This window comes from Schistocerca piceifrons, chromosome 7 (genome assembly GCF_021461385.2).
Source record: "Schistocerca piceifrons isolate TAMUIC-IGC-003096 chromosome 7, iqSchPice1.1, whole genome shotgun sequence".
NCBI classification, from domain to species: Eukaryota; Metazoa; Arthropoda; class Insecta; order Orthoptera; family Acrididae; genus Schistocerca; species Schistocerca piceifrons.
In genome coordinates, this window is record NC_060144.1 from 498,047,272 (window position 1) to 498,060,317 (window position 13,046).

A 13,046-nucleotide genomic window follows, 5' to 3' on the forward strand; every position below is an offset into this window, starting at 1 on the left:
CTTTATAATGTATTGAGAATCAAACTCGGGATCTTTGCCTATCCTGGGTAAGTGCTTTGCTGACTGAAATACTCGAGCATGACTCACGACCCATCCTCACAGCTTTACTTCCTCCAGTTCTTATCTCCTACCTTAAAAACTTCACAGAAGCTCCTGCGAAACTTGGCAAGACTAGCACTCCTGTAAGAAAGGATATTGTTGAGACATGGCTTAGCCAGAGCCTTGGGATGTTTCCAGAGTGAAATTTTCACTCTGAGGACAGGTCTGGAGTCGTACTTGGGTAGCTCAGTTGGTAGATCACTTGCCTGTTAAAGGCAAAGGGCCTGAGTTCAAGTCTCAATCCAGCACACAGTTTTCATCTGCCAGGAAGTTTCATATCAACGACACTCCACTGCAGGGTGAAAATCTCGTTCTGAAAACATTCCGCTGTTTGTGGGTAACTCATTTGTTTGTTGTGCTAGTCTTGCAAATTTCGGAGAAGAGCTTCTGCAAAGTTTGGAAAGTAGAAGATGGGATACCAGCGGAAGTAGATCTGTAAGGACAGGCTGGGAGTCGTGCATGGATAGCTCGGTCAGTAGAGTATTTGCCCATGGGAGACAAAGCTCCCGAGCACGAGTTTCAGTCTGGCACAGTTTTAATCTGTCCGGAAGTTTCATTATTATTCCCATATTCCTTATCTGTGGCTCAGCATTTAAGTGTCAGACTGTGGATCCAGAGATCACAAGTCGAATCTCCAGTCACTATCAGAATTTTAAACTGTCACTTATAATTTATTTCACCTCAAGCAATTTTGGTAATGTAAAAAACTCTGAGGTGCACTTTGCTTTGTGAGTCATGTTAAAATGTGGATCCCCTTACACATGAATGGAAAGTCTGTTCAAAGATTGGTGGAAGGTAAGGTCATAACACCTCCAGTAGGACCATGTGTAGTAAAGCACCGTGGTGTTCAAAGTAACATAAAGGTTGATGACAGCTTTACTGTACCTTGTAAGTTATCTCCTGTTAAAGCAAGAATACTTTAGCAATGCGTGTGATAAACAAATGAACAATTTCCTCGCTATGTGAATTGCTGTCACATGAAAGAATAACAGCCAATAATGGTTTAGTGTTAGTAACTGCCACCTAAATGCCATCAGAATTTGCTGTCTCGTAGCTGTAGAGTGAACAATTAGTGGGCCAGTAAAGTCATTAATAACAAGTGAAACTAGTTTTGGGTGCAGTACAGGGCAACAATGCTATTGGAACTAAATTTAGTTCAGAATTTGGCCTTTTCTGTATGATCTAAGTAGTCCTCAACAGAGAACACTAACTGCAACTGCAGTTATGACTTTTTATGCACAGCAAAAGCTTCATTTGCATAAGTCACATTCATTAATAGTGGAATAGCATGTCAGAATAAAAGGCAAAAATACTGGAAAAGCTAATTTCACTAATTAGTGTAAAAAAAATCAAGGCATGTTTTGGGAAAGTACTAAAGTTGCAAATTTTATATCTGTGTGTATGTTTTTCATATGTTATGCAGGTCAGTTACAACATACCAAATTGTATTAGCTACTGTGTTCCTTCTCTAGATTAAGCAGCCCACTTTACCACCCAAAGTTGTGTGTGTGTGTGTGTGTGTGTGTGTGTGTGTGTGTGTGTGCATGCATAAAGAGAAATTACTGTGAAGTTAGTAATGTATCTGTGTTAGTATGCATGGCATTGTGCCACACATCAGTGCGCTATAGGTGAGTGATTTTGTAGCGTCAGTTTTGTCTGTTTTGAACCTGTAATTTCCGTTACCATAATAGTATTTCTTTTTTATGTTAGATGACGTGTTGCTATTTAGTTGCTTGATGACCTTTGAACTAGGATGTAATTGAATTATTACTTGTAGGCCATCATCACCTCAGCAGGTGGATCCTCTTCTGCCAGGATTAATCAAAGAGTCATTATCTTCATGGGTGGATGCTACACGAGAGTATGTGTGTCAAGAAGTAACGATGCTGCTAAAACTGGTGCGCACTTTGAGAGGTCTAGCTGCTGTCAGGGCAGGGCATGCAGCCATTTCTCAGGACCATGCTGCTATTTGCCGATCACTACTTGTTCCACAGGGTGCAGATCTTTGGGGAACATTCTTTCGACCTTCATTGTCATCCTGTGCACACAGTCTTGTTGACCAACAGTGGTGCAGTGCACTGCAGAAAGTCAAGAGTGCAGTTGGAGCAGCAGTCAAGGACATCACATATATCAGGTAGAGCCTGTTTTAACAATTATAATTTTCATCAAATGTTATATGGTGGAGTCAAGTTTTAATTGCACATCAACCTGCTAGAGATTTGTGGGGAGAAATAAAAGTGAAGGGAAGAAATACTGGAATTTGCCATATCTAACAATTGCCAATCAATTGTGTAAAAATATTTTATGCTTTGAATCTCATTTTTCATCTGCTGTCAATTAAGACTGCTATTATAAAGAATGTATTTTAATGCCACTACAGAATGTTGCACTATCCTGGCACCATGATCTGACTTGGCTGTTTTTGCTGTCATGATGGTTTTGAATTCTAATGAAGTTTTGATAGTTCACTTGTAGTGCCATTACTATAGTGTCAAATAGTGGAAAGATTAGAGAGAACTGGTCAGTATGTACTGCATTGGCTAAAATATAAGCAGTGCTTGAAAATGACACCTCCTTAATTTTGAGGAGGAAAGATCAAAAGGAAGCTGATGGAAAAAAAATTATGTCACATTACCCATTTACAAAAGCTGTTCACAATACGGTCACTCTGAATCATATTCTATATGTTTTGATGTTGATAAGTTATGGAGAAATACCAGCCTTCTAATCTCAGTCTTTAGTGATGTCACTGTTTACTTCCCTACTAGCATGTTGTTTTCATCATAAAAAAAAAAAAAAAATAAGAACAGCTTTTACTTGGCTGCAGCGAGGACAATAATTGTGTAACTTCTACATTTACAACAGTTAACATTTACAAAGGATATTCGAAATTTGCACCGTTAGGTCGCATGCAACTGTTGCATTGCTCAATCAGCCCTTCATGCCCAAGCCCAGCCACTGCACATGCAATGTGGCACATCATCTGGTGACATTACACATTCAACCTTTCTCATCCATTTTTGGGCTGTTTCCCGACATTTGTGACCCCGTGTGTCTTATATTAAATTACTTGTCTCAGCACCATCAATGTCATTTTGGGGATTTTTAAACATTAATAAGGATCACCCTGTGTATTGCAATACAGTGTGCATGATGTGAATTAGGCATGAAGCTTAAATTATTATTCAAACGGCACAAAATACTGATTGAAAAATTGTAAATACAGTTTTATCACACAAATGTCTATATATGCAGTAAAATCAGCAAGAATTTTTGTAAAAATTGTAATAACTGTAACTAATGTACATCTTCATCAACATATTACTAGCTACTTGTTGGACATATTCCATATTTTCAGTTATTTAGCTAAAATTATTTATGTGATATCAGTACATCACTATTATTCAGTTTAGCAAAAGTTGTCTCATGAAGAAAGTCTAAGTTTGTGGTACCCATCAGCAGCAGCTATCCTGGAAAGAAACAACTATGACTAATCTTTCAGTTAAGAAAGCAGAGTGTAAATGTTTAACAGTCTTGTTGTATAATGGCGCCCTGCAAAGACCAATACATCATCAAACATTTGCCTGTGTTATTGGCATTTTTGAAAATTTGTTATGAGGCATATAAATTTCTTTCTGAAGCAGTTGAACCATAAATTCAAACTAGTCTTTTTTGTCTCTTTCTGTGATAGGTCATGAATCATGCTCATTTTGCACTTTAAACAGAGTACCTTGTAGCTGTTTGCTTTGTGACTATGATTATAACAAATTTGCAATATTATGAAAAGGTTATATTACTACTCCCCATATAGCAGAGATGCTGAGTCACATATATGCAAAACAAAAATGCTGTCAACCAAGTAAGCTTTCAGCAAAAAAGGCCTTCATCGGAATTAGACTACATGCGCACGCAACCGCCCCCCCCCCCCCCCCCACACGACCTCATGCAAACACAGGTGTGTGAGTTGCATCATTTGTGTGTGTGTGTGTGTGTGTGTGTGTGTGTGTGTGTGTGTGTGTGTGTTTTGTCAAGTTCTGATTAAGGCCTTTTCAGCCAAAATCCCACTTGTGCCGAAGTCTTTTTGATGTGCCTATCTGCGCAGGATCTCCATTATATTATGAGTAGTACTGTATCCTTTGCATAATATTGCATTATTCAATCCTGGATTTTCCTTGTTTGATTATAACAGATTTGTTGTGTATAGAATCATTTCCCTTAGCAGTGCAACTATTGCCTGTTTGTAACAGTTTACTGCAAGTGTATTATTCAATTTATTTTTCAAAGGCTGCATGAACCTGAACAAGATTTACGCTGGTTTGTGTGGAAGGAATGGGAAACTGATCTTCCGCAAGCTGATCAGGAAGCACCAGATGGAAAAGGTCAGTCATTCCTATGCTAATTGAATTAGATACACTTTTCATTTCTTGGTGAGGAGGTGTTCAAGGATACACAACATTTCATAAACACACACTGTTGAGCCAAAACATTGTGAGAACTGCTCAATCTGAGATTGAATGCTGCCTGAGAGTTTTGTGGGCATGTGACACGATAAGGTAAGAATGTCAGTGGAGAAAAGATGAATTGGGAATCATTCTAGAGAGCATACTGGCCACAAATGGAGAAATTCATAGATGTGAAGAACTTTGACAAAAGACAGATTGTTATTACCTGCCACTTCTTTGAGAACGAGCATCTTGGAAACAGTGAAGCTGATCATCTGTTCACATGGTGGTTGAAGAATAGTGAAACCACAAGTGAGTGACAATGTGTTGGATATCCACACATCATCAGAAAAACATGTACATGGGAGGCTCGCTCACGTTGTAAGTGGAACAGGCAGATCTAACAGCAGGGTATAGTGCTGGTGCAGGCACCAGTGTTTCGGAGCATGCCATTTAGCATATGTGATGATGTTCCCTGCTTTGTTTCTTCGTTTGTTGTCCTCGGTGTTGACATACTGGCGGAAAAAATTGGGGAGGAAGTGTAGTACCGTCTACTGTAAATCTGTAAATGGTGTAGCCAACTGGTGCACATTTGCGTTACACATTTGTTTGCTTTCACTTTCACAAACCACCCCCCCCCCCCCTCGCTCCCCCCGCCCCCCCCCCCCCCGCCCCCCCTCCCCATATACCCATTTATATGGCCAGTGCACTATTGTTTAACTTTCGATAAGCCTCATTAATAGGTTGCAGGTGAACATCCACATACTGCTACAGTAGTTTACTGTTGAACATCTATGAGTAGCGAAAACCCTAACCATAAAATTCACAGTTCTTGACGAATATAAAGGTACATATGGAACAGTCACTATCATTGTTTTAACACATGGCCTAATTGTGTAACACTTATTTCACAGTTACGTTGATGCATTGTTGTTGATCTAACGGGCACAGGTTTCTCGTCTGAAACTCGGCCATGGACTGAAAAAATTGGGCCCTTATATATCCTCATAATAATAGGTACAGAAACTTCACATTGTTCGATGTTTGATTTACAGAAATTACAATTAAATCTTAAGTTATTTAATTAACTGAATACATTGAAAAATTCGTTCCTTTTAACAGTTTCTTCTACTAAAAGGCTTAAGCTGAATTATTTGCTTAAATGATGAAATAAAGATATATCGTTACGCAAACACTACTTTTGACAAAACTGTTAATTAATTTGGAATTAATGAAGGGCTGGTTTTGCTAACATGTTTTCAAACAGAGTCAAATAAATACTTAAAGATTTCTAGCATTTTGTCTTCCAAATGATTACAATTATGAGGGTAATCCCAAAAGTAAGGTCTCCTATTTTTGTATAAGTACATAGACATGTTTACTTCTACAATGGTTTACATCGGTTTACAGCTTGAACATTTAGCTATTTTTCGACATATCACCATTTCTGTTGATGCATTTTTGTAGACACTGTGGCAGTTTTTGTATGCCTATGTCATACCAGCTTGCTGCCATGCTGTTCAGAAAGTTATGAACCTCTTCTTTCACTTCGTTGTCGGAGCTGAATTGCTGGGACCACAATTAACACTGACAGGTACTGTGAGACTCTGAAAAAACTCAAAAGGGCAATTCAGAACGAGAGAAGAGGAATGTTGAGTAAGGGCGTACACATTCTCCATGACAATGCTCGCCCACACATTGCTCAGCAAACTGATGCTCTCCTGCAACAGTTTCAGTGGAACATAATCACCCACCCACCCTATAGTCCTGACTTGGCGGCCAGTGACTATTGCCTGTTCCCTAGGTTAAAACAACAGCAATTCAGCTCCAACTACAAGGTGAAAGAAGAGGTTCATAACTTCCTGAACAGCATGGTGGCGAGCTGGTATGACATGAGCATACAAAAACTGCCACAGCGTTTACAAAAATGCACTGACAGAAATGGTGATTATGTCGAAAAGTAGCTAAATGTTCAAGCTGTAAACTGATGTAAACCATTGTAGAAATAAACAGGTCTATGTACTTATAAAAAATAGGATACCTTACTTTTGGGATTACCCTTGTATTACAGAATTTATATTTGTAAGTCAACAATAGAATTTAAGTTACGAAACAATTACTTATTTCATCCTATAACAAAAGATACTAACTAGGCATGATTGAAATAATTTAGAAAATCAATTACATACATAAAACTAAGCACGGAATTAGATCTGGTGCTATATTCTTTAAAACTGAGGACCAACCTTTCTCTTTTATGGAGACGCAGATTATACTTACGTATGTTAATGGTAATTAATTCAAAAATGAAAAAATGGATTTAAGGAGGCAGATGGCAAAACAAGAAGGGAAGTAAAAATATACCAGCTTGCTTTCTCTCTCTCTCTCTCTCTCTCTCTCTCTCTCTCACACACACACACACACACACACACATACATACACACACACACACACACAACTGAACATGGGGCTTCATAACATAGGATCCTTATGTGATCTCTGTGTGACCCAACAGTATTGTCAATTACAATTTCAGGGTGCAAGGGGTGATTGAGATTGGCCCTTCGATCAGTAGAAACATTTCACATGGTCAGGTAAGTCGATTATCTTGTTATGGAAGGCCTATGCTTGTTTCCAGACATGTGGTCATGCAGGTAAATGACTACTCGAAATATGCACCACATCATGGATGAAGGTTGATTGAGGCAGTATTGTGCTATGGGGACATTTGCCTGGGCATTCATGGGACTTGTAGTAGTAATCAAAGACACCATGATGGCTGTGAACTTCTTGAAGATTATGGAAGTCATGTACATATCTTCTTGAGTGACGATCTTCCTGATGGTGATAGCTTCTTCCTACGGGATAACTGTCCGTAACACAAGGACAAAATTGTGCTGTAGTCTATTGAGGAATATGATAGTAAACTCATGTTCATATTCGACCACCAAATCATCCTGATCTGAACCTGATGGAGTGCATCTAGGATGCTATCAAGTGACAGTTCTGCATCCACGAACTGCTGGCCTTTAATTTAATGGAACTGCGAAAACTATGAATTGACAATTTGTGCTTTGTACATCCAAAAACCTAGCGAAGATTTTTGGAATCCATGCTACACACACACACACACACACACACACACACACACACACACACACACACAAACACAATCACTGTATATGCAATTCCAAAGGTGGACCAACAAACTATTAAACAGGTGGGCATATTGTTTTGGCTCATCAGTCTTTTTACAAAAAGAAAGAGAGAGAGAGTGAGAAAGAGATGCTAATGTTTCTTCCACAGATGCTAAGAGAAACATATTTTCATTTAAGTGGTGAAATGTGTAATAGACATGTAAATGTATATGCCAAAGTTCATTAAATAATTCTTTGAGTATTGTAGCCACACATCATCAAACACAAAGCATTTGTCTGACAAACTGAAATGACTTTTTCTTGGTGCAGTCTATATGCATGAATGTCCCAGATGTGTTTCACTTTATACATTAAGACATTTTCAGTGGATTTAATGCAGTAATACAGTTTTGTTTGTATATACACCTTATACATTAGAAAACTGCTAAGTCATAATTTTTACGTTAACAAATTATTACATACAATTATTTATTTTCTGGCCGAAAAGATACCTTTACTCCTTGAGTAATACTTTCTTTGGGGGGGGGGGGGGGGGGGGTGAGGAGAGATGGTAAACAGTTGTAAAATAAGGTAAACACTTTATTAAAAATTTACTGCATTCTTCATTCATGTCAGGAGCACTGGGTACACCACTCCAGTCTTTGAGGAGTTTCATAAAACAATGTCAGCTTAGTGAGACAACTCTGATTCATTAAGTTAAATAAGTAGTTTATTAATTTTACTCCTCATATGTAAAGCCACATTTGAATGTAGCCACCCATGTGTTAACTGTTAAAAATGGAATAGCATGTTACTTAAAACTTTCACTAACTTTGGGTGAATAACTATTGGTTATAAGTTACAAACTACATAAAACAAAGTGTGGTACTCTTGTTTATAAACCTGCATTAAAAATCTATTCTGCAATTATTGGGCAACATGTATCAACATAACAAAAACAAAATTGTGTTAATATCAACTCCCATTTCTTTGCTAGGCAGAAAATTTTTCCCTGTCTCACAGTTCTTATGTACAGATATTAAATGTAATTTTACATGCATGGGCAATGTCAAAGTTGTAGTACATGCACTGATCAGCCAAAACATTATGACCACCGTTCACTGCGACATTGGATGCCACCTGGTGGCGCTGTGGGCATGTGGTGCAGTAACGGAAGTATGTAAGCAGAGCAGACACGGATGGGGGATCACCCTAGCAAAGATATGGGCTGCAAATGGGGAATCCATTGAGATATAGTTACTTTGGGAAAGAGGAAATCATTATTATGCAGAGCATGTCAACAAGTATCTCAAAAATGGCAAAGCTGGTCCAATATTCACGTGCTACTGTCGTGAGCATTTATGGAAAGAGGTAGAAGGACAGTGAAACTACCACTAGGTGCTAAATGGTTTTATGTACTCGACTCTTCACAGAACGTGAGATTTAGAGGGTTGTCTGCTCTATAAAGTAGAGTAGATGGTTATCTGTGGCATCTCTGTCAGAAGAGCACAATGCTGGTATACACAGAAATGTTCTGGAGTGCACCGTTCATCGTTCGTTCTTGAATGTGGAGCTCCGTAGCTGAGCACCCCTGCGTGTCGTATGGTGAACCAACGACATCATCAATTAAGATTGCAGTGGACATGGGACCATAAAGATTCAACCATCGATCATTGGAAACATGTCGACTCTTCGGGTGAATCACATGTTTGCTACGCTAGGTTGTCGGTCATCTCCATAAATGCTGTTATCAAGGTGAACAGTGGCTCGAAATGTGCAGCGTGCTGCAGACAGAGGCTGGTGGGAGTAGTGTTATGCTGTGGGAGACATTCTCCTGGGCTTGCATGGGACCTGTGTGCACTGGCATGGGATATGTGGTAGTAATCAAAGACACCCTTCATGCTTGATGCCATCCTCAACGGTGATGTCATCTTTATGATTGCCCATGTCTCAGAGCCAGAACCTTGCTACAGTGGTTTGAGCCAGAACCATGCTACAGTGGTTTTAGGAGCATTATAGTGAACTCATGTTGATGACTCAGTGACCAAATTCACCTGATGTAAATCCTGTGAAACCCATCTGGGTCACTATTGGGTGCCATCACCATCACATATGTGGGTACGGGAATTACACGACCTGTGTGTAGACATATAATGCCACATACCTCCACAAACCTACCAAGAAACTGTTGGATCCCTGATATGCAGAGTCAGTGATATATATTGTTCCAAAGAAGGACAAACAAGCTATTAAGCAGGTGGTCATAATGTTTTGACTTATCAGTGTATGTAGTGTTCATTGCACACTGGAAATATTTGTGCAGTATGTCACAATATTTCAGTTTGTAGTATGATATATCAAACTAAAGGACAGTAGTTGTTTGTATTATATTCATCACTATGTTTACAGCTAAGACAGCATTAATTCTTAAATTGCTGGTTGTGCCAATTCCAAGATTTAGGTACATTGATGGAGGAAAATTCAAAAGTAACTGTACATACTCCCTGCATGTAATGTATGGATCAAAATGAGGTAAAATGTTAAATAAGTGTTTGTCTGAAACTGCTTTATTTTTAAGTTATGATGCATAGTGTCATATGTTACATCATGGGCTGTACAGGCTTTTGGCATGTTGTGTTCGCCTGCATACCGACTGATGTTACTTTGTCAACAGTGGGAGGCAATAGAGTATCTCAAAGTTGACTATCCTGAGAAGCGGACAGGGTTGTATAGGACCAGTTGCTTGGCTCGCCAGGTCTCTGTATATCAGTCCCTGAACCTCTACCTTTGGACCCTTCTCAAGGAGCTTGTGTATGATGTTTCTAGCACAACTACAGTAGCAAATTTAAAATAGCTTTTCAGGTGTGCAAAACAGAGCCTGTAACATTCCGAAGTCGAGCCCGTCACTGTCTTAGCCTACAAGGCATCATTTTGAACATGTCTTAAGGTAAACGTATAGTATGCAGTTGAGTTGAATTTTGAGTGCCTTTTTGTTGTTGCTTTCTGAAAGAATTATTTTTGTGTTGTTTCTGTTGCACATGTGATCCCTACTATGTCGCATAACTCTGAAATAAAGCAATTTCAGACAAAACTTTATTTGACATTTTATTCTTATTTTGATGCATGCATTACACCCATGAAGTGTGTACAGTTACTTTTGAATCATCCTGTAGTTAAGTTGCCTGTTCTACTCATTTTTTCACCCAACCAATATTTTCAGTTAGTTTGTAGCTGTCAATATGGATGTTGTGCTAAGAAGTCCAAATACATTATGTACCTGGTATTGGGGTTATGAACAAGGGTAATCTGACTAATTATTTCTGTACCTTCCTTCACCAATGTAACTTTTCGAAATATACATGGTGATCCATTGATCGTGACCAGGCCAAATATCTCACAAAATAAGCGTCAAACGGAGAAACTACAAAGAACGAAACTTGTCTAGCTTGAAGGGGGAAACCAGATGGTGCTATGGTTGGCCCGCTAGATGGCGCTGCCATAGGACAAACGGATATCAACTGCGTTTTTTTAAATAGAAACCCTCATTTTTTATTGCATATTCATGTAGTACGTAAAGAAATATGAATGTTTTAGTTGTACCACTTTTTTCGCTTTGTGATAGATGGCGGTGTAATAGTCACAAACATATGGCTCACAATTTTAGACGAACAGTTGGTAACAGGTAGGTTTTTTAAACTAAAATACAGATTGTAGGTATGTTTGAACATTTTATTTTGGTTGTACCAATGTGATACATGTACTTTTGTGAACTTATCATTTCTGAGAATGCATGATGTTACAGCGTGATTACCTGTAAATACCACTTTAACACAATAAATGCTCAAAATGATGCCCATCAACCTCAATGCATTTGGCAATACGTGTAATGACATTCCTCTCAACAGCGAGTAGTTCGCCTTCCGTAATGTTCGCACATGCATTGACAATGCGCTGACGCATGTTATCAGGCGTTGTCGGTGGATCACGATAGCAAATATTCTTCAACTTTCCCCACTGAAAGAAATCCAGGGACATCAGGTCCGGTGAACGTGTGGGCCATGGTATGGTGCTTTGACGACCAATCCACTTGTCATGAAATATGCTATTCAATACTGCTTCAACCGCACGCGATCTATGTGCCTGACATCCATTCTGTCATGCAGTGAAACATCTTGTAGTAACATCTGTAGAACATTACGTAGGAAATCAGCATACATTGCACCATTTAGATTGCCTTCGATAAAATGGGGGCCAATTATCCTTCCTCCCATAATGCCGCTCCATACATTAACCTGCCAAGGTCGCTGATGTTCCACTTGTCGCAGCCATCGTGGATTTTCCGTTGCCCAATAGTACATATTATGCCGGTTTATGTTACCGCTGTTGGTGAATGACGCTTCGTTGCTAAATAGAACGCATGCAAAAAATCTCTCATTGTCCCGTAATTTCTCTTGTGCCCAGTGGCAGAACTGTACATGACATTCAAAGTCATCGCCATGCAATTCCTGGTGCATAGAAATATGGTACAGGTGCAATCATTGTTGATGTGGCATTCTCAACACCGATGTTTTTGAGATTCCCGATTCTCGCGCAATTTGTCTGCTACTGATGTGCAGATTAGCCGCGACAGCAGCTAAAACACCTACTTTGGCATCATCATTTGTTGCAGGTCGTGGTTCACATTTCACATGTGGCTGAACACTTCCTGTTTCCTTAAATAACGTAACTATCCGGCGAATAGTCCGGACACTTGGATGATGTCATCCAGGATACCGAGCAGCATACATAGCACATGCCCGTTGGGCATTTTTATCACAATAGCCATACATCAACACGATATATACCTTTTCTGCAATTGGTAAACGGTCCATTTTAACATGGGTAATGTATCATGAAGCAAATACCGTCCGCACTGGCAGAATGTTACATGGTACCACATACTTGTACGTTTGTGACTATTACAGCACCATCTATCTAAAGTGAAAAAAGTGGTCCAACTAAAACATTCATATTTAGTTACGTACTACATGAATATGTAATAAAAAATGGGGGTTCCTATTTTAAAAAACACAATTCATATCCGTTTGACCTATGGCAGCATCATCTAGTGGGCCAACCATAGCACCATCTGGTTTCCCCCTTCAAGCTAGACAAGTTTCGTTCTTTGTAGTTTTTTCGTTTGATGCTTATTTCGTGAGATATTTGACCTGGTCACTATCAATGGACCACCCTGTATGTATATATATAGATTTTCCTATAATACTTGTGGCCAACTTTTGTAATATAAGAACCCTTTTTGTATTAATTTGCTTATTGCCACTCACAATTCTGTTTCACAGGGCAGAAAAAGATACAGCTGCCAAAATTT

At 39.1% G+C, this 13,046-nt stretch overlaps 1 protein-coding gene across 1 annotated transcript in view; it reads left to right on the top strand.

The window, feature by feature from the left end:
* LOC124709047 (conserved oligomeric Golgi complex subunit 1) overlaps positions 1–13,046 on the top strand; it is a 169,493-nt gene that overhangs the window by 85,317 nt on the left and 71,130 nt on the right. The window contains exons 13-14 of the mRNA XM_047240693.1: positions 1,877–2,233; positions 4,384–4,478. Of these exons, the coding sequence (XP_047096649.1) occupies positions 1,877–2,233; positions 4,384–4,478 (452 nt within the window). The remainder of the gene's footprint in view (positions 1–1,876; positions 2,234–4,383; positions 4,479–13,046) is intronic.